The sequence below is a fragment of the Balaenoptera physalus genome (assembly GCF_965194825.1).
Source record: "Balaenoptera physalus genome assembly, chromosome: 17".
Taxonomy (NCBI): domain Eukaryota; kingdom Metazoa; phylum Chordata; class Mammalia; order Artiodactyla; family Balaenopteridae; genus Balaenoptera; species Balaenoptera physalus.
The window spans coordinates 13,563,644-13,589,240 of record NC_138895.1 but is presented as its reverse complement, the minus strand read 5'-3'; the positions used below and the strand labels follow the sequence as shown (position 1 = coordinate 13,589,240).

General features: G+C 40.4%; 1 protein-coding gene across 1 annotated transcript in view; it reads left to right on the top strand.

Moving 5' to 3' along the window:
- The window catches only part of CPA6 (carboxypeptidase A6), a 285,604-nt gene that overhangs the window by 189,759 nt on the left and 70,248 nt on the right, over positions 1–25,597 (top strand). Inside the window, exons 4-6 of the mRNA XM_082433701.1 lie at positions 8,655–8,769; positions 10,898–10,999; positions 13,042–13,146. Of these exons, the coding sequence (XP_082289827.1) occupies positions 8,655–8,769; positions 10,898–10,999; positions 13,042–13,146 (322 nt within the window). The remainder of the gene's footprint in view (positions 1–8,654; positions 8,770–10,897; positions 11,000–13,041; positions 13,147–25,597) is intronic.

Here is a 25,597-nt window from a genome sequence, read left to right as displayed (position 1 = left end):
AAATTTTGACCACCCCGCTTCTCCTCCCGGGAAGCATTGGGGAGGTGGTTTTGTACTAAGTGATGACATCCTTGGAAAGTTCTTAATAGATCTAGGAGTCGCTATTTTAGGAGTGCATACAATTGGGGTAGAAATAATAATCAGCTATAAGGAACTAAGAAACTACAACAGTTTAAAAATACCATTTTGGGCTCCATTTCATGGGCTTTTCATCAACTTGCTGGTTTCCAGTTGCCTACTTGACAAGGACCAAGTAGGCAGACCTGGTGTGACAGCCCAGCGGTCAGGAAGCTGTTGCTGTGCTACTGCTGCCACCACTGTCGTTACCACAATTGCCTCTCATGCCAGGAAGCTGGTGACTAGACCCTGTAGTTCTGAGTCCAGCCACCTGACTGCCTCTAAACAGTCACACCTCTGCGACCTCGACGCGCCACAGCAACAGCAGCAGGACATGGCCTCTGCCTCGTTCTTAACTTCCTGTCTTGTCAGAGTTCACAGATTTGTACCCAGAACCACAGGTGCAAGAGAGTCGAGGAAAGGTACTTTTCAGCTTCCCAGCCCTTTCAGCACAGGAAGTCCAAAGAGGGCGTAGGCATAAATGCTGAGAGGCAGTTGACCACATCCAGCAGACACACTCAAGAGAGGAGAGAGGAAGCAAGGACCAGCTGTATTCTAATACTCTCTTCCACTTTTATCTAGTATAGAACCTAAGAGGACTGAGAACCATCAGTTTGCAGATTAATTAGCCTAAATTACTGGTTTCCAGATTGTTAGCCTAAATTTGAGCCTGACAATATATTAAAATCACCTGGTGAGCTTTTTCGAAAGGCCCGATACCTATGCACAGGAGATTCTTGTCTAAGTAAGGCTCAGTGTGGCATATTTTTTAAAGCTCATGGGTGATTTTAAAGCAGCCCATCTTGAGAATCACTGGCCTAAATGAATGGATAAATACTGGGGATCCAAAGGCCAGCTCTATTTAGGGCACTTGGAAACTTTAAAATAAAACTGAGAAGCTTAAGAGTTGATTCACCAAAGAAACTGATACCCAACTAGAGTGATTCCACAACCTCAAACTGAAAAACCTCATCATTTACTTTGGTTAAAACACTAGCAAACTTGATTAGAAAATATTAAGGTAAATATTTTGTAGGAGCAATTATCCATTAGAATTATTTTGACAGTTCATTTCGTTATGTGATTAGTAATATGTTTATCATTATCAGTTGATAAATGACTTAAGAATCTAATCAATTAAGGAGCATAGTTTTTCATACTGAAACTCCTGAGAAAATATTAGCTTTCTAAGGGGTACAGTGGTGGTTCTACCAAGAGTTTCCAAACAAGCAGATGTATCAGCATCAGAACTTTCTGGTGATGAATATGAAGAATTGGTCTTACCTTGAGGGGAAACAAGTTATCTGTGCTTGTTTATATAGGCTTGGCCAAAAAGTTCGTTCACATTTTCCTGTTACGAGAAAACCCGAATGAACTTTTTGGCCAACCCAGTATTTAGAAAGTCTGTCCATTTTGGAAATAATGCAAAAGTAATACACTAGAGCGCAACTTTGTAAACATGCTGTAAAGGTTTTTATAATTTTTAAAACTTTTTTGTATGTGTTCATGTATCTTTTTAAACTGGAAATTCAGAAGGAGATTCTTCTGTAGGTTGCTGGCTTTGGCAAATCTATTTACTTTTTTTCCCCTTACTTTCCTGAAATAGAGAAAAGTAGCCAGGAGAAATAGGTAGATGGTACTGGCGAGTGAAAGACAGCTGAAAATTGCCTACTGTAGCTGGAATTTGTTGACAGTTTATAACCAACCAACTCAGCCGTAATCAAACTTGCATTTTTCTTGACCACCCCAGATTCGCTCACAACACAAGAAGATTGGACGTTGACAAAGAAGTTCATTTGGTTCTTTACACCCACACTGGCAATATTGTAAAGTTCTTTAATCCATACAAACCTACTTTCATCTGTAACTCCTTTCTTTGAGGGAAGAAAGAAAGAACTAGTACAAATCATATTCAGACTGACGATCTAAAACTCCACTCATATTTTGAGCCATGGGAAGCAGCTACCAAGCGAATTTACCAACGTGGTGCCACCACACCTTACCCTGATTTTTAATATGTTTCTAGTTTTAAAGTTGAAAATTGAAACAAAAAGAACAGTAAGCTGATGATAAATTCCAGATTAAGTGCTTTGTCCACCATGGGCCCTCGGTAAATAATGAATGAGTAAATCAAAAGGAATTTCCTACACCCAGCAACCCTAAGTAAATTTACTTCCTTTGAGGACCAAAAAGTATTTATTCAAGTAATTCAAGATAATTTTTTTATTAAGTGGCTTACATAGGTCAACTTTGAAAGTCATTTAAAGATGCCATTACACGTTCTGTTAATGGCACTGAAACCAGCAAGCCACAGGTTCTTTGGGAAGATAAAATATGAAAGCAAAGTTTTTTAGCTACCTGACAGGCCCAGGAAAAAATCACTGAGAGGCTCTTTAACATCTTTACATAAAGGAGCGAGCACCTTGTTACTTCATGGTGCTCTAGTTAGAGGAGATTGGTGAGTACTAGGGTGACAAGCCTATATCTAGCTCAGGGGTCTCATCAAGAACACCAGTCCACCAGTCCCTCCCATCAGGAAACTTACACAAGCCTCTTAGATAGCCTCATCTACCAGAGGGCAGACAGCAGAAGCAAGAAGAACTACAATCCTGCAGCCTGTGGAACAAAAAACACATTCACAGAAAGATAGACAAGATGAAAAGGCAGAGGGCTATGTACCAGATGAAAGAACAAGATAAAACCCCAGAAAAACAACTAAATGAAGTGGAGATAGGCAAGCTTCCACAAAAAGAATTCACAATAATGATAGTGAAGATGATCCAGGACCTCAGAAGAAGAACGGAGGCAAAAATCAAGAAGATGCAAGAAATGTTTAACAAAGACCTAGAAGAATTAAAGAACAAACAAACAGAGATAAACAATACAATAAGTGAAATGAAAACTACTCTAGAAGGAATCAATAGCAGAATAACTGAGGCAGAAGAACGGATAAGTGACCTGGAGGAAAGAATGGTGGAATTCACTGCTGCAGAACAGAATAAAGAAAAAAGAATGAAAAGAAATGAAGACAGCCTAAGAGACCTCTGGGACAACATTAAATGCAACAACATTCGCATTATAGGGGTCCCAGAAGGAGAAGAGAGAGAGAAAGGACCTGAGAAAATATTTGAAGAGATCATAGTTGAAAACTTCCCTAACATGTGAAAGGAAATAGCCACCCAAGTCCAGGAAGCGCAGCAAGTCCCATACAGGATAAACCCAAAGAGAAACATGCCAAGACACATAGTAATCAAATTGGCAAAACTTAAAGAAAAATTATTGAAAGCAGCAAGGGAAAAACAAAAAATAACATACAAGGGAACTCCCATAAGGTTAACAGCTGATTTCTCAGCAGAAACTCTACAAGCCAGAAGGGAGTGGCATGATATACTTAAAGTGATGAAAGGGAAGAACCTACAACCAGTATTACTCTGCCCAGCAAGGATCTCATTCAGATTCAAAGGAGAAATCAAAAGCTTTACAGACAAGCAAAAGCTAAGAGAATTCAGCACCACCAAACCAGCTCTACAACAAATGCTAAAGGAACTTCTCTAAGTGGGAAACACAAGAGAAGAAAAGGACCTACAAAAACAAACCCAAAACAATTAAGAAAATGGTCATAGGAACATACATATCAATAATTACCTTAAACGTAAATGGATTAAATGCTCCAACCAAAAGACACAGGCTTGCTGGATACAAAAACAAGACCCATATATATGCTGTCTACAAGAGACCCACTTCAGACCTAGGGACACATACAGACTGAAAGTGAGGGGATGGAAAAAGATATTCCATGCAAATGGAAATCAAAAGAAAGCTGGAGCAGCTATACTCATATCAGATAAAATAGACTTTAAAATAAAGAATGTTACAAGAGACAAGGAAGGACACTACATAATGATCAAGGGATCAATCCAAGAAGAAGATATAACAATTATAAATATATATGCACCCAACATAGGAGCACCTCAATACATAAGGCAACTGCTAACAGCTCTAAAAGAGGAAATCAACAGTAACACAATAATAGTGGGGGACTTTAACACCTCACTTACACCAATGGACAGATCATCCAAAATGAAAATAAATAAGGAAACAGAAGCTTTAAATGACACAATAGACCAGATAGATTTAATTGATATTTATAGGACATTTCAACAAAAACAGCACTTTCTTCTCAAGTGTGCACGGAACATTCTCCAGGATAGATCACATCTTGGGTCACAAATCAAGCCTCAGTAAATTTAAGAAAATTGAAATCATATCAAGCACCTTTTCTGACCACAAGGCTATGAGATTAGAAATGAATTACAGGGAAAAAAACGTAAAAAACACAAACACATGGAGGCTAAACAATACGTTACTAAATAACCAAGAGATCATTGAAGAAACCAAAGAGAAAATCAGAAAATACCTAGAGAGACATGACAATGAAAACACGAAGATCCAAAACCTATGGGATGCAGCAAAAGCAGTGCTAAGAGGGAAGTTTATAGCTATACGAGCCTACCTCAAGAAACAAGAAAAATCTCAAATAAACAATCTAACCTTACACCTAAAGGAACTAGAGAAAGAAGAACAAACAAAACCCAAAGTGAGCAGAAGGAAAGAAATCATCAAGATCAGAGCAGAAATAAATGGAATAGAAACAAAGAAAACAATAGCAAAGATTAATAAAACTAAAAGCTGGTTCTTTAAGATAAACAAAATTGATAAACCATTAGCCAGACTCATCAAGAAAAAGAGGGAGAGGACTCAAATCAATAAAATTAGAAATGAAAAAGGAGAAGTTACAACAGACACCACAGAAATACAAAGCATCCTAAGAGACTACTACAAGCAACTCTATGCCAATAAAACAGACAACCTGGAAGAAATGGACAAATTCTTAGAAAGGTATAACCTTCCAAGACTGAACCAGGAAGAAATAGAAAATATGAACAGACCAATCACAAGTAATGAAATTGAAACTGTGATTAAAAATCTTCCAACAAACAAAAGTCCAGGACCAGATGGCTTCACAGGTGAATTCTATCAAACATTTAGAGAAGAGCTAACACCCATCCTTCTCAAACTCTTCCAAAAAATTGCAGAGGAAGGAACACTCCCAAACTCATTCTATGAGGCCACCATCACCCTGATACCAAAACCAGACAAAGATACTACAAAAAAAGAAAATTACAGACCAATATCACTGATGAATATAGATGCAAATATCCCCAACAAAATACCAACAAACAGAATCCAGCAACACATTAAAAGGATCATACACCATGATCAAGTGGGATTTATCCCAGGGATGCAAGGATTCTTCAATATACGCAAATCAATCAATGTGATACACCATATTAACAAACTGAAGAATAAAAACCATATGATCATCTCAATAGATGCAGAAAAAGCTTTTGACAAAATTCAACACCCATTTATGATAAAATCTCTGCAGGAAGTGGGCATAGAGGGAACCTACCTCAACATAATAAAGGCCATATACTACAAACCCACAGCAAACATCATTCTCAATGGTGAAAAACTGAAACCATTTCCTCTAAGATCAGGAAGAAGACAAGGATGTCCACTCTCACCACTATTGTTCAACAGAGTTTTGGAAGTCCTAGCCACAGCAATCAGAGAAGAAAAAGAAATAAAAGGAATACAAATTGGAAAAGAAGAAGTAAAACTGTCACTGTATGCAGATGACATGATACTATACATAGAGAATCCTAAAAATGCCACCAGAAAACTACTAGAGCTAATCAATGAATTTGGTAAAGTTGCAGGATACAAAATTAATGCATAGAAATCTCTTGCATTTCTATGCACTAATGATGAAAAATCTGAAAGAGAAATTAAGGAAACACTCCCATTTACCACTGCAACAAAAAGAATAAAATACCTAGGAATAAACCTACCTAGGGAGACAAAAGACCTGTATGCAGAAAACTATAAGACACTGATGAAAGAAATTAAAGATGATACCAACAGATGGAGAGATATACCATGTTCTTGGATTGGAAGAATCAATATTGTGAAAATGACTGTACTACCCAAAGCAATCTACAGTTTCAATGCAATCCCTATCAAATTACCAATGGCATTTTTTACAGAACTAGAACAAAAAATCTTAAAATTTGTATGGAGACACAAAAGACCCCAAATAGCCAAAGCAGTCTTGAGGGAAAAAAATGGAGCTGGAGGAATCAGACTCCCTGACTTCAGACTATACTACAAAGTTACAGTAATCAAGACAATATGGTACTGGCACAAAAACAGAAACATAGATCAATGGAACAAGATAGAAAGCCCAGAGATAAACCCATGCACCTATGGTCAACTAATCTATGACAAAGGAAGCAAGGATATACAATGGAGAAAAGACAGTCTCTTCAATAAGTGGTGCTGGGAAAACTGGACAGCTACATGTAAAAGAATGAAATTAGAACACTCCCTAACACCATACACAAAAATAAACTCAAAATGGATTAGAGACCTAAATGTAAGACCGGACACTGTAAAACTCTTAGAGGAAAACATAGGAAGAACACTCTTTGACATAAATCACAGCAAGATCTTTTTTGATCCACCTCCTAGAGTAATGGAAATAAAAACAAAAATAAACAAATGGGACCTAATGAAACTTAAAAGCTTTTGCACAGCAAAGGAAACCATAAACAAGATGAAAAGGCAACCCTCAGAATGGGAGAAAATATTTGCAAATGAATCAACGGACAAAGGATTAATCTCCAAAATATACAAACAGCTCACGCAGCTCAATATTAAAGAAAGAAACAACCCAATCAAAAAATGGGTGGAAGACCTAAATAGACATTTCTCCCAAGAAAACATACAGATGGCCAAGAAGCACATGAAAAGATGTTCAACATCACTAATTATTAGAGAAATGCAAATCAAAACTACAATGAGGTATCACCTCACACCAGTTAGAATGGGCATCATCAGAAAATCTACAAACAACAAATGCTGGAGAGGGTGTGGAGAAAAGGGAACCCTCTTGCACTGTTGGTGGGAATGTAAATTGATACAGCCACTATGGAGAACAGTATGGAGGTTCCTTAAAAAACTAAAAATAGAATTACCATATGACCCAGCAATCCCACTACTGGGCATATACTCAGAGAAAACCATAATTCAAAAAGACACATGCACCCCAGTATTCATTGCAGCACTATTTACAATACCTAGGTCATGGAAGCAACCTAAATGCCCATCAACAGACGAATGGATAAAGAAGATGTGGTACATATATAAAATGGAATATTACTCAGCCATAAAAAGGAATGAAATTGAGTCATTTGTTGAGATGTGGATGGATCTAAAGACTGTCATACAGAGTGAAGTAAGTCAGAAAGAGAAAAACAAATATCGTATATTAATGCATGTATGTGGAACCTAGAAAAATGGTACAGATGAACTGGTTTGCAGGGCAGAAGTTGAGACACAGATGTAGAGAACAAACGTATGGACACCAAGGGGGGAAAATCACAGGGGGGTGGGTATGGTGGTGTGCTGAATTGGGCAATTGGGATTGACATGTATACACTGATATGTATAAAATTGATGACTAATAAGAACCTGCTGTATATAAAAATAAATATAATATAAAAATTAAAAAAAAAAAAACACCAGTCCAGCTGGTTCCATACATTCAGTGACTCGAATCCCTCACCCTGGCCTCGGCCTTCAATTTCCAAATGCATTCACTTTGATTACCTGAGCTTGTCTTCTCTTGGCGTCATTGATACTGGTAGGCAGTGAAATTAGCTTTTTCCGACTCTGGGTATTTCTTCCATTTCCTCTTGAGTATTGTAGTTTCTTTTTTTCTTTCCCTTTTCTGAGTCTTGGGTCAAGTATGCCGGGTGACAACATGACAAAAGTTCGGTGACAAAAGGCATGGGAACATATAGAAGCAGCCGAACAGGAGGATGTGGCAAAGGGGTGGAGGAGCTTGTCGTGCTTCGTTTTTCATAATGTCACACTGGACCTGAGTCTAAAGCCTGGAACTTGGGTTCACATTCCAAGTTCCAATTCTGGCTCTGTGCTCACTGGAAGTGTGATATTGACAAGTTCTTAACCCTTTTGAGGCTCAGTTCCCCCGTTTGTAAAATGGAGAGAACAATAAAGTCTAACCTCATAGGGTTATTAACTAAGCTCATGTAAAATACACAGCACAGTGCCTGCCACCTGGTAGGTGCTCAGTAAATATGTGTTCCCACGCCATCATTCAGTTCTTGTAGCTGCTCAATCAATGGTAGTTATTATTAGGCTCATTATTACTTGAGAACACCTGCCTATAATTTTCTATTTTATATTCATTATATCATTTATTTAACAGATTTTATTTTCTGAAAAAGAACATCTTCCCAACATTTGGTATTTTTAGAAGTGTCAATCTTCACTGTCCTTTTTTTTTCCCTTCACTGTCCTTTTCACAGATGCATGATTTTCTTTTGATATTGACTGATTTTTGCATTATCTCCATTTAATTTTCATCATGTCTATCATTTCAAATCCAGGATCCTCATGGAAGATCTTCAGAAAGTACTGGAAAAGGGAAGCAGTTTGCCAACCCAGAGAAGTCGAAGATCCGTCTCTGGATATAATTATGAAGTTTATCACTCCTTAGAAGAAGTATGTAATCAAAGGACCTTTTGTTGCTTTTTTACAAGTGCATCTTTATCATTTAGGTCTCAGGATTGGGAGAGAAGCATAAGGACAGAGGCAGAGGCTATATGAAGAATACGTACAGCTCTTACATTGCCCAGGCACCTCAGTTCTCTTCCATTAAGCCTTTTACACTATATAAGTTGCAGCAAAATAATTTTAATTTCACCTGCTTTATCCAACCCACCCCTACAATGGACAGGGGAAGTGCAATGGAGAGTGCGGTAAAGCTGCTATACAGTCGCCCCTCGGTATCCGAAGGGCATTGTGTCCAGGACCCCCTACAGATACCAAAATCATGGATACTCAAGTCCCTTGTGTACAATGGCATAGTACAGTCAGCCCTTGGTATCCAATGGTTCTGCATCCACAGATGTGGAGGGCTGACTGTAATTACAGTTATAAACACCCTAATTGAACAATGCATGCACAGTAGAGCTAGCCAGAGTTTGAGGGCAATGGTTTGGTTGAGGGGTAGAGTGAACTTTGATGTTTGCCCCATACCCTCTGCAAATTTGAGACCTCCCCCAAACCAAGCTTCATTTGTGGCACCTCAGGGACTGTTAGCTTGCTGTTATTTACTGTATCTGAGAAATACAAGGACCCATCCCCACTGCCACTACTGTACATCTGGGCAACAACTAGTTATTCTTCAAATCTCAGTTTAAGCAAGAAGAGAGCTGTTTCTGCTCTCCCAGATGGGGTCAGAGCTCCCTACTCTCAACCCCCGGAGTATTACTTGCACCCATAGTACATGGATGTGATACCTATCATAGTTGTTAATTATGTTATTGTATGATTATTTGATTAATGCCTTTCTCTCCTAATAAGCTGCAAGGGCCTTGGGGACAAGCCATTGCTTTCTTGTTCACCACTGTATCCGCAGTGGCAAGCAAAGAGAGACTTCCAAATAGATAGCTGTTGACAGAATGACTCAATGGATGAGTACATACATTTTTTCATTCTTCCCCTGAATTGAGCACAGGAATGCCAGTCATAGAACAAATGAGATCCTGTTACATTCTTAAGAGAATTTTCGGTTCTCTTGATAACTTTCCTTTCAAAATTATTTCTACATATTTCCTGTTTTTAACATACTTTTTAGAAGCTTGAAGTTACCAGCAATGGAAAGGATTTAGATAACTTGACATATTAGATATGTCAAGTTAGATTAGACATTTAGATAACTTGACATACTTGCGATTAACGTGCACTAGAAAATAAAAGTCAAAATTTAAAAATATGTTAATATAGATATGTACATATACATACATATATGTAAATGTGTGTGTGTGTGTATCCTGCCCATTAGACTAAATAGGGATAGAAAGAAAGGAAAATCTGTTTTTTGTTGTTTTTTTTTTAGAACAGACTCTTTCACATCATGGAACAGAGGGACACTTTTTGTGACTTCCTTACTCCTTTATTGGGCTTCAAGTCAGAAATGTCACCCATCTTTCTAAGTGCCTTCTTTATCCATCTCAAATATAACTTTCCCCGATGACAGATAAATGTGTGTGAATGGATCAATGCAAATGTATCGCTATTACTCGGGAAATTATTCAGAGTATGCCCTCCAATGTGTGGCTGGTTAGAATAAACCTTAAATGCAGAAGATAATGCCTTTTTCTTAGCACCTTCTGTTCAGTGGCAAATTACAATATAGAGGACTTTAATAAACACTTTCAAATAGTTGGGATGGTTTTCCTGAAGCTGATTTCTTTCTTTTCCTCTAAATTTTGGGGGAAAATGGAAATAAATTTTGGTTTTTCAAAAAGAACCCAGAACACATTGATTAATTTTCTGTAAAATTCTGCCATTAAGATGTTAATGACAAATAGTAGTAGAAGGTATGCTTTAAAAGGGGAACAATATAAAGACATAAAGCAACTATTTATAAAAGCAGAAAATAAAATGTAATTTTAAGTATCCTGAAGAAAATTAAAACTACAAAATTTGGTTTTTCATTCAATCTTATACTCCACATATGCTTTTTTGAGTTCCTAGACCCACTGTTGTCTTTTTGTTCTCTTTTGCTTACTAAAAGCTCCATAATTGTGAGAGTCTGACGTGGTTTTTATTTACTTGCTTTTAGATTCAAAATTGGATGCATCATTTGAATAAAACTCATTCAGGCCTCATTCACATGTTCTCTATTGGAAAATCATATGAGGGAAGATCTCTTTTTGTTTTAAAGGTAAAAAGAAATTAGTAACTAAATATTTACTAAACATTCGTCGTTTTCAGCTTTGACTTATGGGGCAAAGAAATGAAATGGCATTTCATCGTGTCTCATATTTAACCTCATCTGGTAATTTAAGAAAAAAAGTTTCCCTTAGGTTTTTGAGCCATATTTAATTTTTGCCTTTGAGTATTCCAAAGAATACTGTTTCTAAAACAGTATTTATGCACTTCAAAAATAATGACCTTCAACATTATTTGTGAGTTGGTGCTGCTTACGATGAACCAATGCAAAACTACAGAAATGTGTAAGAAGGTATACGTCATTCCCAGCCCTTGAGCCTGCGTTCTCTTTCAGCCACTGACCCATCTCTTCTCTGCCAAAGGTCTAAAAAGATTTCCCTGCATCACTGTCTCTACTTCCTCAGCAACCATGCAGACCTTGACTCCCTGGCCTTTGCCCTCACAACACCTCTAAAACATCTGTGATGACCTCTACTTGGTTCTCCTCTCAGACCATCCCCTCAGGTCTCCTCCAGTGGCTGCTCTCGCCTTGTTCTTTCCGTATGTGCTGGTGGCCCCAGGATTCTCTCCGCAGCTGTGCTCTCCCTCTCCCCACCCTCCCTGGATGGGCACATCCACCCCATGGTTTCAACAATCATTCCAGACTTTTCTGTTCAGTGGAGTCTGCTGCCTGGTACTTACTGGACATTCATAGCTCACTGCCGCCTTGCCATCCTCATCTCGATACTCACCAAAGCACCTCAGACTCAGGATGCACTGCCGCGCTCCGGTCAGGAAACATGAACCATCCTAAATTCCTCTCTTTTATTCTCACCACTTACCTTAAATCTAACACAAAGAACTGACAATTCTTTCTTCTAACTTTTGGATTTGTCAAAACCTCTTGTCTTGTCCTCACTGCTATGGCCCTAGCTTGTTTCTGGATCTGTTCTCCCTGGACTGTTGCAGTCACGGCCTCAGGACTGAACTTCCCTGTGAGTCCCCATCCTCTACGCTCTCGTCTATCTACACGCACACCTCCCATGGAGTACAGGATGAAGCCTTATCTCTGTTACTTAGTATCCAGGAAGTTCATGTGTCTTCTGCCTCTGTGTCCAGCTTCATCTGCCGTTCTTCCCTCATACCCCAGAAGCAGCTGCTCAAACGTGGTGTGCTCAGATTCTCTTCCAAGCTTGAGATGCCTTCTTTCACTTTGCCAGGCAAGCTTCAAGTCTTACTCAACTATTCAATGGCTCCTCTTTTGCTCCACAGGGAAATGAGACATAGCGCCCCTGAGTTGCCAAAGTAACTTGAATATATTCACATTATAATGATTCATTCTCGTGTGCTGCCCTCCCCTACTACCATATAAATTCCTTGTCTTCTCATCTCTCAATCTCCAAGGCCAAGCACTGTGTCTGACATTAAAAAGGATTTCCTGAAGCATTAGTTGAGTGAATTAATGAATGACTGAAAACTAGATCCCCTATAATGTCAAAAGCCATCTACTGATAACTGGGTTAGAAATCATGTTATAAATGAAATTGATATAATAGGATAATAAAGAAAAGTCTGTCACTTGACTCTACAAATCATTTTGTGTTTCCATTTTGTATTGTAATAAAATTTGACTTTCTCTACATATAAGGCATAGCTATTTCTTTAATAGATATTGCTTGGGAATACTTCTGATTCCCTGCATGGGGAGGGCGGTGGAGAGAAAGAGGGCAAGGATGGGAGAGAGGGAGGGAAAAAATTAGCTTCTTACTTAAGTCACATATTATATGAAAATGGAGAAGCAAGCCTATTTAAGCAATTGCTTTTTCCTTGTGTATTTTCTACTTCTTTGATTCGTAATTAAGGCAATAAATTTATTCTTTCTGCATAAACAAGCCTGGACTTCTGAAATTGATAGGAAATCTCTGTCTTTTTTATGGGTTACTTAATGAACCCAACTCTAGTGAAGTATTATGCTGAAACCATATTAAATTATGCTGGTCAGTAAATCCAAAAATAAAAGCCTGCGTTGGTTACTATGAATACTCTTGTTTTCAGCTGGGCAGAAGATCACGAGCTTACAAAAGAGCTGTCTGGATAGACTGCGGTATTCATGCAAGAGAATGGATTGGTCCTGCCTTTTGTCAGTGGTTTGTAAAAGAAGTAAGTTAAACCCTTTACAGAGTGTCCATTCTCGCTAGCCAGTGTTTTTATTCTGCTCAAGGAACAAAACTGGGAATGTGAAGCCAGCGATATCTGATGGAATGATAGTAACACCATGATTCTGTGGGTTGCTTCTGTGTTTATGAAGCCCTCTCAAAACCCTGGCTCAGTTTATCTTCAGCTCTGCCCTTGGAGGTGGGAATTACCAACTCTCATTAAAGAGGAAGAACCTGAGATTCAGAGCGTTTATGAATTCGTGACAAATTAGGAACCAACCATAGTAGCCGATATATAGCAAAAGGCTAAAAATCCAATTTATGGTGTTCCAGAACAGTTTCTCACGTGATACTCTCTTGTCTTCTCCGTCAAAATGATCTCATGTATGCTATAGCAAGAAAGAGATGAGCAAGTGACTGCATTTTGCCCTCCTGCTATGGATCTGTGATTTAGATACCAAAGACCTTTAGCATCTGTGCATTTAACATTCTCTGTTTCAGTACTTCTCAATGACTCTAATGGTTGATGACTCATGGTGATTTCTCATTTTCTGAAGGCTTCATTTAAGTCATAAGCCCTCGAAGGCTAGTGTATTGAGTGGGTTCTTATCCCCAGGGTGGGCCAACCTCATGGATGAACATCTTAATATGTTCTGATACTTTTCTACTGTCAAGAATGCAATGACTTTCATGGTTTTTTATAATCTTTACTTCTTAGTATTTTTTTTTAAGACTCCTAAAAAAAAAAACCAACGACTAGTACTGGCAATAACAGTGAAGAAGTCTAAGAGAAGGAAGGTTCTTAGCCAGAAAAAAAACCCTACAAATTACTCATAGAAAACCATTAAGGATACAAAAGACATTTAAATATTTCAGTTACATTTCACTATGTTTTATGGGAAAATTATGCGACCTAGTAAGGTTTATGATTTTACAGGCTCTCCTAGTCTTAGAAAATATGCCCCGCAAATGTCAATACTGGGGGGCTTCCCTGGTGGCGCAGTGGTTGAGAGTCTGCCTGCCAATGCAGGGGACACGGGTTCAAGCCCTGGTCTGGGAAGATCCCACATGCCGCAGAGCAACTAAGCCCGTGTGCCACAGCTACTGAGCCTGTGCTCCAGAGGCTGCGAACCACAACTACTAAAGTCCACGCACCTAGAGCCCGTGCTCCGCAACAAGAGAAGCCACCGCAATGAGAAGCCCGCGCACCGCAACAAAGAGTAGCCCCTGCTCTCCGCAACTAGAGAAAGCCCGCGTGCAGCAACAAAGACCCAATGCAGCCAAAAATAAATAACTACATTTATTTTTTAAAAAGTCAATACTGTATTAATTTGTAAAATCTGCCTCTCTACCACTACCAAACCCACAAAAGTATTCTTAATTTTATAATGTAATAATAAAATTTTCAAACTATTCCCAGTGTATTGAGCAATTCATATTCTCTTAAAATACCATTTCATCCTGGTAGGATAAATGCAAAAGCTAACAAATTGTTAACTCTACCACCTTGCATTAAATATCCATTGTATATATACAACATATTGTCTGCTGTCTTGAGTTTCAAAAGGAAAAGGGAAAAACTGGTTAAGAACAGAACATCTATTGTTTATAGACTATGGTCCCGTGTATTATTGTAGAACATAAGAATGTATCTCCCAAACATTTTACCTCACCCCCACATGTGCAACTTCTTTATAACACCTAAACTTACTTTATTTGTTCATGTGGTAATTGTCTCTTACTATACCAATGCCAAAGGCAGAGACTCTATTTATCTTGTTCATTGCCAAATCCCCAGTACATAGAACAACACTTGGCACTTAATAGTGCTTCAGTTATTTGTGAATGAATGGGAATGTGAGAATCCAGTGGTTATGATATGGAAAGATTTCTGGGAGATGACTTGCAATTCATCTCCTAAGGATATGGTACCACCTGGACTTTTGCAGTGCACAATCTGTACAGCCATACACGGCAGCCCTAGAACCCAAGCTAAATTTCCAAGGAAGAGGAGGACACAGTGTAACCACAGAAAAAGGAACAGGCATGTATGGTTCCTATCAGTTGAGGGTAGTTCATTTTGGAGCAAGAGCAAGAAACATCAATTAAGATTAGGCTCCAGGGACTTCCCTAGTGGCACAGTGGTTAAGAATCCACCTGTCAAGGTAGGGGACATGGGTTAGAGCGCTGGTTCAGGAAGATCACACATGCCGTGGAGCAACTAAGCCCACGTGCCACAACTACTAAGCCCACATGCCACAACTACTGAGCCCACGTGCCACAACTACTGAGCCCGTGTACCACAACTACTGAAGCCCACGCGCCTAGAGCCCGTGCTCTGCAACGAGAAGCCACTTCAATGAGAAGCCCGTGCACCACAACAAAGAGTAGCCCCCACTCACTGCAACTAGAGGAAGCCCGCGCACAGCAATGAAGACCCAACGCAGCCAAAAAGTAAATAAAATTTCTTTAAAAATTAAAAAAAAATTTTTTTTAAAGAATAGGCTCCATGGGAGGAGAGAAGATGGCGGAAGAGTAAGACGCGGAGATCACCTTCCTTCCCACAGATACAGTAGAAATACATCTACACGTGGAACTGCTCCTACAGAACACCCACTGAACGCTGGCAGAAGACGTCCGACCTCCCAAAAGGCAAGAAACTCCCCCCGTACTTGGGTAGGGCAAAAGAAAAAGCAAATAACAGAGACAAAAGAATAGGGACGGCACCTGCACCAGTGGGAGGGAGCTGTGAAGGAGGAAAGATTTCCACGCACTAGGAAGCCCCTTCTCGGGCAGAGACTGCGGGTGGCAGAGGGGGGAAGCTTCGGAGCCACGGAGGAGAGCGCAGCCACAGGGGTGCGGAGGGCAAAGCGGAGAGATTCCCGCACAGAGGCTCGGTGCCGAGCAGCACTCACCAGCCTGAGAGGCTTGTCTGCTCGCCCGCCGGGGCGGGCGGGGCTGGGAGCTGAGGCTCGGGCTTTGGTCGGATCGCAGGGAGAGGACTGGGGTTGGCGGCGTGAACACAGCCTGAAGGGGTTAGTGCACCACAGCTAGCCGGGAGGGAGTCCGGGGAAAAGTCTGCAGCTGCCGAAGAGGCAAGAGACTTTTTCTTCCCTCTTTGTTTCCTGGTGCGCGAGGAGAGGGGATTCAGAGCGCCGCTTAAAGGAGCCCCACAGATGGGCGCGAGCCGCGGCTATCAGCACGGACCCCAGAGACGGGCATGAGACGCTAAGGCTGCTGCTGCCACCACCAAGAAGCCTGTGTGCGAGCACAGGTCACCCTCCACGCAGCCCCTCCCGGGAGCCTGTGCAGCCCGCCACGGCCAGGGGCCTGTGACCCAGGAACAACTTCCCCGGGAGAACGCACGGCGCGCCTCACGCTGCTGCAACGTCACGACGCCTCTGACGCCGCAGGCCCGCCCCGCCTCCTCCGTACCGCTCCCTCTCCCCCCCGCCCGCCTGGGTGAGCCAGAGCCCCCGAAGCAGCTGCTCCTTGAACCCCGTCCTGTCTGGGCGGGGAACAGACGCCCTCAGGCGACCTACACGCAGAGGTGGGTCCAAATCCAAAGCTGATCCCCAGGAGGTGTGCGAACAGGGAAGAGAAGGGGAAATCTCTCCCAGCAGCCTCACAAGCAGCGGATTAAAACTCCACAAACAACTTGATGTGCCTGCATCCGTTGAATACCTGAATAGACAACGAATCATCCCAAATTCAGGAGGTGGACTTTCGGAGCAGGATATATTAATTTTTCCCCTTTTCCTTTTTTTTTGTGAGTGTATATGTATATGCTTCTGGGTGAGATTTTGTCTGTATAGCTTTGCTTTATAATAGCTTTATTTTACTTCACTATATTATAGCCTCCTTCTTTCTTTCTTTCTATTTTTTCTCCCTTTTACTCTGAGCCGTGTGGACGAAAGGCTCTTGGTGCTCCAGCCAGGCATCAGGGCCGTGCCTCTGAGGTGGGAGAGCCAACTTCAGGACACTGGTCCACAAGAGACCTCCCAGATCCACGTAATACCAAACGGCGAAAATCTCTCAGAGATCTCCATCTCAACATCAAGACCCAGCTTCACTCAACGACCAGCAAGCTACAGTGCTGGACACCCTATGCCAAACAACTAGCAAGACAGGAACACAGCCCCATCCATTAGCAGAGAGGCTGCCTAAAATCATAATAAGGCCACAGACACCCCAAAACACACCACCAGACGTGGACGTGCCCACCAGAAAGACAAGATCCAGCCTCATCCACCAGAACTCAGGCACTAGTTCCCTCCACCAGGCAGCCTACACAACCCACTGAACCAACCTTAGCCACTGGGGACAGATACCAAAAACAACAGGAACTACGAACCTGCAGCCTGTGAAAAGGAGACCCCAAACACAGTAAGATAAGCAAAATGAGACAACAGAAAAACACACAGCAGATGAAGGAGCAGGGTCAAAACACTTCAGATTTAACAAATGAAGAGGAAATAGGTAGTCTACCTGAAAAAGAATTCAGAATAATGATAGTAAGGATGATCCAAAATCTTGGAAATAGAATAGACAAAATGCAAGAAACATTTAACAAGGACGTAGAAGAACTAAAGAGGAACCAAGCAACGATGAAAAACACAATAAATGAAATTAAAAATAATCTAGATGGGATCAATAGCAGAATAACTGAGGCAGAAGAAAGGATAAGTGACCTGGAAGATAAAATGGTGGAAATAACTACTGCAGAGCAGGATAAAGAAAAAAGAATGAAAAGAACTGAGGACAGTCTCAGAGACCTCTGGGACAACATTAAACGCCCCAACATTCGAATTATAGGGGTCCCAGAAGAAGAAGAGAAAAAGAAAGGGACTGAGAAAATATTTGAAGAGATTATAGTTGAAAACTTCCCTAATATGGGAAAGGAAATAGTTAATCAAGTCCTGGAAGCACAGAGAGTCCCATACAGGATAAACCCAAGGAGAAACACGCCAAGACACATATTAATCAAACTGTCAAAAATTAAATATAAGGAAAACATATTAAAGGCAGCAAGGGAAAAACAGCAAATAACACACAAGGGAATCCCCATAAGGTTAACATCTGATCTTTCAGCAGAAACTCTGCAAGCCAGAAGGGAGTGGCAGGATATACTTAAAGTGATGAAGGAGAAGAACCTACAACCAAGATTACTCTACCCAGCAAGGATCTCATTCAGATGTGATGGAGAAATTAAAACCTTTACAGACAAGCAAAAGCTGAGAGAGTTCAGCACCACCAAACCAGCTTTACAACAAATGCTAAGGGAACTTCTCTAGGCAAGAAACACAAGAGAAGGAAAACACCTACAATAACAAACCCAAAACATTTAAGAAAATGGGAATAGGAACATACATATCGATAATTACCTTGAATGTAAATGGATTAAATGCTCCCACCAAAAGACACAGGCTGGCTGAATGGATACAAAAACAAGACCCATATATATGCTGTCTACAAGAGACCCACTTCAGACCTAGAGACACATATAGACTGAAAGTGAGGGGATGGAAAAAGATATTCCATGCAAATGGAAATCAAAAGAAAGCTGGAGTAGCAATTCTCATATCAGACAAAATAGACTTTAAAATAAAGACTATTACAAGAGACAAAGAAGGACACTATATAATGATCAAGGGATCGATCCAAGAGGAAGGTATAACAATTGTAAATATTTATGCACCCAACATAGGAGCACCTCTATACATAAGGCAAATACTAACAGCCATAAAAGGGGAAATCGACAGCAACACAATCATAGTAGGGGACTTTAACACCCCACTTTCACCAATGGACAGATCATCCAAAATGAAAATAAATAAGGAAACACAAGCTTTAAATGATACATTAAACAAGATGGACTTAATTGATATTTATAGGACATTCCACCCAAAAACAACAGAATACACATTTTTCTCAAGTGCTCATGGAACATTCTCCAGGATAGATCATATCTTGGGTCACAAATCAAGCCTTGGTAAATTTAAGAAAACTGAAATCGTATCAAGAATCTTTTCCGACCACAACGCTATGAGACTAGATATCAATTACAGGAAAAGATCTGTAAAAAATACAAACGCATGGAGGCTACACAATACACTGCTTAATAACGAAGTGATCACTGAAGAAATCAAAGGGGAAATCAAAAAATACCTAGAAACAAATGACAATGGAAATACGATGACCCAAAACCTATGGGACTCAGCAAAAGCAATGCTAAGAGGGAAGTTTATAGCAATACAAGCCTACCTCAAGAAACAGGAAACATCTCGAATAAACAACCTAACCTTGCACCTAAAGCAATTAGAGAAAGAAGAACAAAAAAACCCCAAAGCCAGCAGAAGGAAAGAAATTATAAAGATCAGGTCAGAAATAAATGAAAAAGAAATGAAGGAAACAATAGCAAAAATCAATGAAACTAAAAGCTGGTTCTTTGAGAAGATAAACAAAATTGATAAACCATTAGCCAGACTCATCAAGAGAAAAAGGGAAAAGACTCAAATCAATAGAATTAGAAATGAAAAAGGAGAAGTAACCACTGACACTGCAGAAATACAAAAGATCATGAGAGATTACTACAAGCAACTCTATGCCAATAAAATGGACAACCTGGAAGAAATGGACAGATTCTTAGAAATGCACAAACTGCCAAGACTGAACCAGGAAGAAATAGAAAATATGAACAGACCAATCACAAGCACTGAAATTGAAACTGTGATTAAAAACCTTCCAACAAAGAAGAGCCCAGGACCAGATGGCTTCACAGGTGAATTCTATCAAACATTTAGAGAAGAGCTAACACCTATCCTTCTCAAACTCTTCCAAAATATTGCAGAGGGAGGAACACTCCCAAACTCATTCTACGAGGCCACCATCACCCTGATACCAAAACCAGACAAAGATGTCACAAAGAAAGAAAACTACAGGCCAATATCACTGATGAACATAGATGCAAAAATCCTCAACAAAATACTAGCAAACAGAATCCAACAGCACATTAAAAGGATCATACACCATGATCAAGTGGGGTTTATCCCAAGACTGCAAGGATTCTTCAATATACGCAAATCAATCAATGTGATACACCATATTAACAAATTGAAGGAGAAAAACCATATGATCATCTCAATAGATGAAGAGAAAGCTTTCGACAAAATTCAACACCCATTTATGATAAAAGCCCTGCAGAAAGTAGGCATAGAGGGAACTTTCCTCAACATAATAAAGGCCATATATGACAAACCCACAGCCAACATTGTCCTCAATGGTGAAAAACTGAAACCATTTCCACTAAGATCAGGAACAAGACAAGGTTGCCCACTCTCACCACTATTATTCAACATAGTTTTGGAAGTGTTAGCCACAGCAATCAGAGAAGACAAAGAAATAAAAGGAATCCAAATCGGAAAAGAAGAACTAAAGCTGTCACTATTTGCAGATGACATGATACTATACATACAGAATCCTAAAGATGCTACCAGAAAACTCCTAGAGCTAATCAATGAATTTGGTAAAGTAGCAGGATACAAAATTAATGCACAGAAATCTCTTGCATTTCTATACACTAATGACGAAAAATCTGAAAGTGAAATTAAGAAAACACTCCCGTTTACCATTGCAACAAAAAGAATAAAATATCTAGGAATAAACCTACCTAAGGAGACAAAAGACCTGTATGCAGAAAATTATAAGACACTGATGAAAGAAATTAAAGATGATACAAATAGATGGAGAGATATACCATGTTCCTGGATTGGAAGAATCAACATTGTGAAAATGACTCTACTACCCAAAGCAATCTACAGATTCAATGCAATCCCTATCAAACTACCACTGGCATTTTTCACAGAACTAGAACAAAAAATTTCACAATTTGTATGGAAACACAAAAGACCCCGAATAGCCAAAGCAATCTTGAGAACGAAAAATGGAGCTGGGGGAATCAAGCTCCCTGACTTCAGAGTATATTACAAAGCTTCAGTAATCAAGACAGTTTGGTACTGGCACAAAAACAGAAATATAGATCAATGGAACAGGATAGAAAGCCCAGAGATAAACCCACACACATATGGTCACCTTATCTTTGATAAAGGAGGCAAGAATATACAGTGGAGAAAAGACAGCCTCTTCAATAAGTGGTGCTGGGAAAATTGGACAGATACATGTAAAAGTATGAAATTAGAACACTCCCTGACACCATGCACAAAAATAAACTCAAAATGGATTAAAGACCTAAATGTAAGGCCAGACACTATCAAACTCTTAGAGGAAAACATAGGCAGAACACTCTATGACATATATCACAGCAAGATTCTTTTTGACCCAGCTCCCAGAGAAATGGAAATAAGAACACAAATAAACAAATGGGACCTAATGAAACTTAAAAGCTTTTGCACAGCAAAGGAAACCATAAACAAGACCAAAAGACAACCCTCAGAATGGGAGAAAATATTTGCAAATGAAGCAACTGACAAAGGATTAATCTCCAAGATTTACAAGCAGCTCATGCAGCTCAATAACAAAAAAACGAACAACCCAATCAAAAAATGGGTGGAAGACCTAAATAGACAATTCTCCAAAGAAAATATACAGATGGCCTACAGACACATGAAAGAATGCTCAACATCATTAATCATTAGAGAAATGCAAATCAAAACTACAATGAGATATCATCTCACGCCGGTCAGAATGGCCATCATCAAAAAATCTAGAAACAATAAATGCTGGAGAGGGTGTGGAGGAAAGGGAACACTCTTGCACTGTTGGTGGGAATGTAAATTGATACAGCCACTATGGAGAACAGTATGGAGGTTCCTTAAAAAACTACAAATAGAACTACCATACGACCCAGCAATCCCACTACTGGGCATATACCCTGAGAAAACCATAGTTCAAAAAGAGTCATGTACCAAAATGTTCATTGCAGCTCTATTTACAATAGCCAGGACATGGAAGCAACCTAAATGTCCACTGACAGATGAATGGATAAAGAAGATGTGGCACATATATACAATGGAATATTACTCAGCCATAAAAAGAAATGAAATGGAGGTATTTGTAATGAGGTGGATGGAGTTAGAGTCAGTCATACAGAGTGAAGTAAGTCAGAAAGAGAAAAACAAATACAGTATGCTAACACATATATACGGAATCTAAGGAAAAAAAAAAAAAAAAGCCATGAAGAACCTAGTGGCAAGATGGGAATAAAGACACAGACCTACTAGAGAATGGACTTGAGGATATGGGGAGGGGGTGGGGTGAGATGTGACAGGGTAAGAGAGTGTCATGGACATATATACACTACCAAATGTAAAATAGATAACTAGTGGAAAGCAGCCACATAGCACAGGGAGATCAGCTTGGTGCTTTGTGACCACCTAGAGGGGTGGGATGGGGAGGGTAGGAGGGAGGGAGATGCAAGAGGGAAGAGATATGGGAACATATTTTATGTGTATAACTGATTCACTTTGTTATAAAGCAGAAGCTAACACACCATTGTAAGGCAATTATACTTCAATAAAGATGTTAAAAAAAAAAAAAAAAAAAGAATAGGCTCCATTTCACCAAAGATGAGTGAGGAAAGGCTTTTCCTCCCTCCTGCACCAAGCCAACTTCAAGCACACAGATGAGTCTAACTATTTCTGGGCCTCTGCTACCCTTTCCACACCTCTCTCACTCTCGCTGTTTATGGCTGTCACTTGCCCCTCCATTTAATCAGGAACATTTCCCATCTGAGTCTGGGCAGCAACAGAAGTGGAAAAAAAGGAGGCCTACAGGTCACTGGTCCCAGTGTCCTTGTGGAAGCAATGGGGCTGCCACATGACAGCAATAACTGATGATAGCATCACAGGCTTGTAAGAAACGTTTCTCATCTTGCCTTGAAGCCCCTGTTCCCATAGAATGGCGGTGTTGGGGCCAGAAGGAATGGGGACTTCAAAGATTTAAGTAACCTTAAGCCTGCCCAGCATTGAAGCATCATATCTTATACACTAACTAAGTCCCTGGCTAAATCCTCAGTCTCCAACAGAAGGCAGGGGGTGTCTTGTCCAAGAGGGGCTCCAGGCAGTGTCCCTTCCAGAGGTCACCTCCCCTCCACCACCAAAATCCCAAGACAGCTCCCAGGCTCTCAACTCCTCTAATTTCCATGGTGCCTCTGGGGGCACCAGGGAATCTCTGGGCTCTTTCTCCCAGGAGACCCTAGGAGGCTATGTCAAGCCCTCTCTTGGCTCACAGACACCACACTGCTGATTGTCTCTTCCTGCATTTGCCCCTCGTTGGCACATGAGACCTCTCAGAAAGACATGTGGTGAACAAGGACCCAGGTTCTCTTTTCTTACATGTTTTACTCCAATCTGGCAGTGGTTTCTACTGTCTCTTGATTTCCCTGGAATTTCAACCCCCAAAGAAGGGGATGGTGTCAGAAGCCAAAATTTTGGCTTCTTACCTTTGCTTTCTCTCTTTCTTGGTGTTTTCCCCCAAATTCAACAGCTTAAAACAACAAACATCTATTACTTGATAGTTTCTGTGGGTCAGCAATCTAGGCGCAGCTTAGCTGCGTGCCTCTGGCTAAGGGTCTCTCACAAGGTACAGTCAAGGTGTCAGCTGGAGCTTTGGCTATCTCAAGGCTTGTATGGGGTTATCTGTTTCTGAGCTCACTCAAGTGGCTGCTGGCAACCTCAGGTCCCCCAGGGCTGTGAGCCAGAGACATCAGTTCCTTGCCACGTGGGCATCGCCATAGGACAGCTCACAACCCAGCACCTGGCTGCCCTCAGAGTAGGTGAGAGGGAGGGAGAGAGAGAGAGAGAGAGAGGGAGGGAGAGAGAGAGAGAGAGAGAGGGAGGGAGAGAGAGAGAGAGGGAGGGAGAGAGGGAGAGAGAGACGGAGAGGGAGAGAGAGAGGGAGAGAGAGGGGGAGAGAGAGGGAGAGAGAGAGGGAGAGAGCGTGAACAGGTCCAATACAGAAACCACAGTCTCTTTGTAACCTAATTTCAGAAGTGACATCCCCCCATCACTTTTGCCACATTCTGTCCATTAGAAGTGAGTCACTAGGTCCAGACTGTATTCAAGGGGAGGGCATTACACAAGAGCATGAATGCCAAGAAGTGGGAATCACTGGGGAGGCTGCCAACCATACCTTGGTGGGACTTTCCCCACAGCCACCACTATAATGTTTGCATCCTTACTCAAATGTGAACTGGAAGAAAACTCATCAAGTCCTAAATCCTGATAGAACAGCAGATTGCACAGAGGTTACATGCACACATTTAGTAGTCAGACAGTCCTGGGTTGGAATGCCAGCTCTGCCATTTACTAGCTGTGTGACCTTGGTGGGCAAGTCGTTTAACCTCTCTGAACTTCAGTATTAATAATATGTGACACACTGGGTTATTAGGAGGATTAAATTATATAATTCTTGTAAAGGACTTAACAGAGTGCTTGGCATATAATAAGCAGTTAATAAAATCAACTCAGTAGTGGTAGTAGTATCAGCAAGTTTGTATTTTAAAATAACCAAAGAGAATCATTAGAAAGAAGTCAACAAGGATATGAAAGAACTCAACAACACTATCAACCAAAAGGATCTAGATCTAAGTCACATTTATGGATCACGCAACCCAACAACAGCAGAATACACATTCTTTTCAAGTGCCTACGGAACATATACCAAGATATACCATAACATGGACCAAAATACAAACCTCAACAAATTTAAAGGAAATGAAATCAGACAGACTGTGTTTTCTGACCACAATGAAATCAAACTAGAAATTGATGGCAGAAAGATAACAGGAAAACCTCCAAACACTTGGAAATTAAGATGCTTCTGAATTATCCATGGGTCAAAAATAAAATCTCAAGGGAAATTTTAAAAATACATTGAACTGGGCTTCCCTGGTGGCTCAGTGGTTGAGAATCTGCCTGCCAATGCAGGGGACACGGGTTCGAGCCCTGGTCTGGGAAGATCCCACATGCCGCAGAGCAACTAGGCCCGTGAGCCACAACTACTGAGCCTACGTGTCTGGAGCCTGTGCTCCGCAACAAGAGAGGCTGCAATAGTGAGAGGCCTGCGCACCGTGATGAAGAGTGGCCCCCGCTTGCCACAACTAGAGAAAGGCCTCGCACAGAAACGAAGACCCAACACAGCCAAAACTAAATTAATTAATTAATTAATTAAAAAAAAATACGTTGAACTGACTGAAAATGAAAATACAACATATCAAAATTTGTGGGACACTAAAACAATGCTAAGAGGGAAATTTATAGCACTAAATGCATACATTAGAAAAGAGGGAAATTCTCAAAACAATAATCAAAGCTGTCACCTCAAGAACCTAGAAAAAGAATAGAAAATAAAGCCAAAGCAAGCAGAAGGAAGTAATATGGATAAGAGCAAAAATCAATGAAATTGAAAACAGAAAATCATTAGAGAAAATCAGTGAA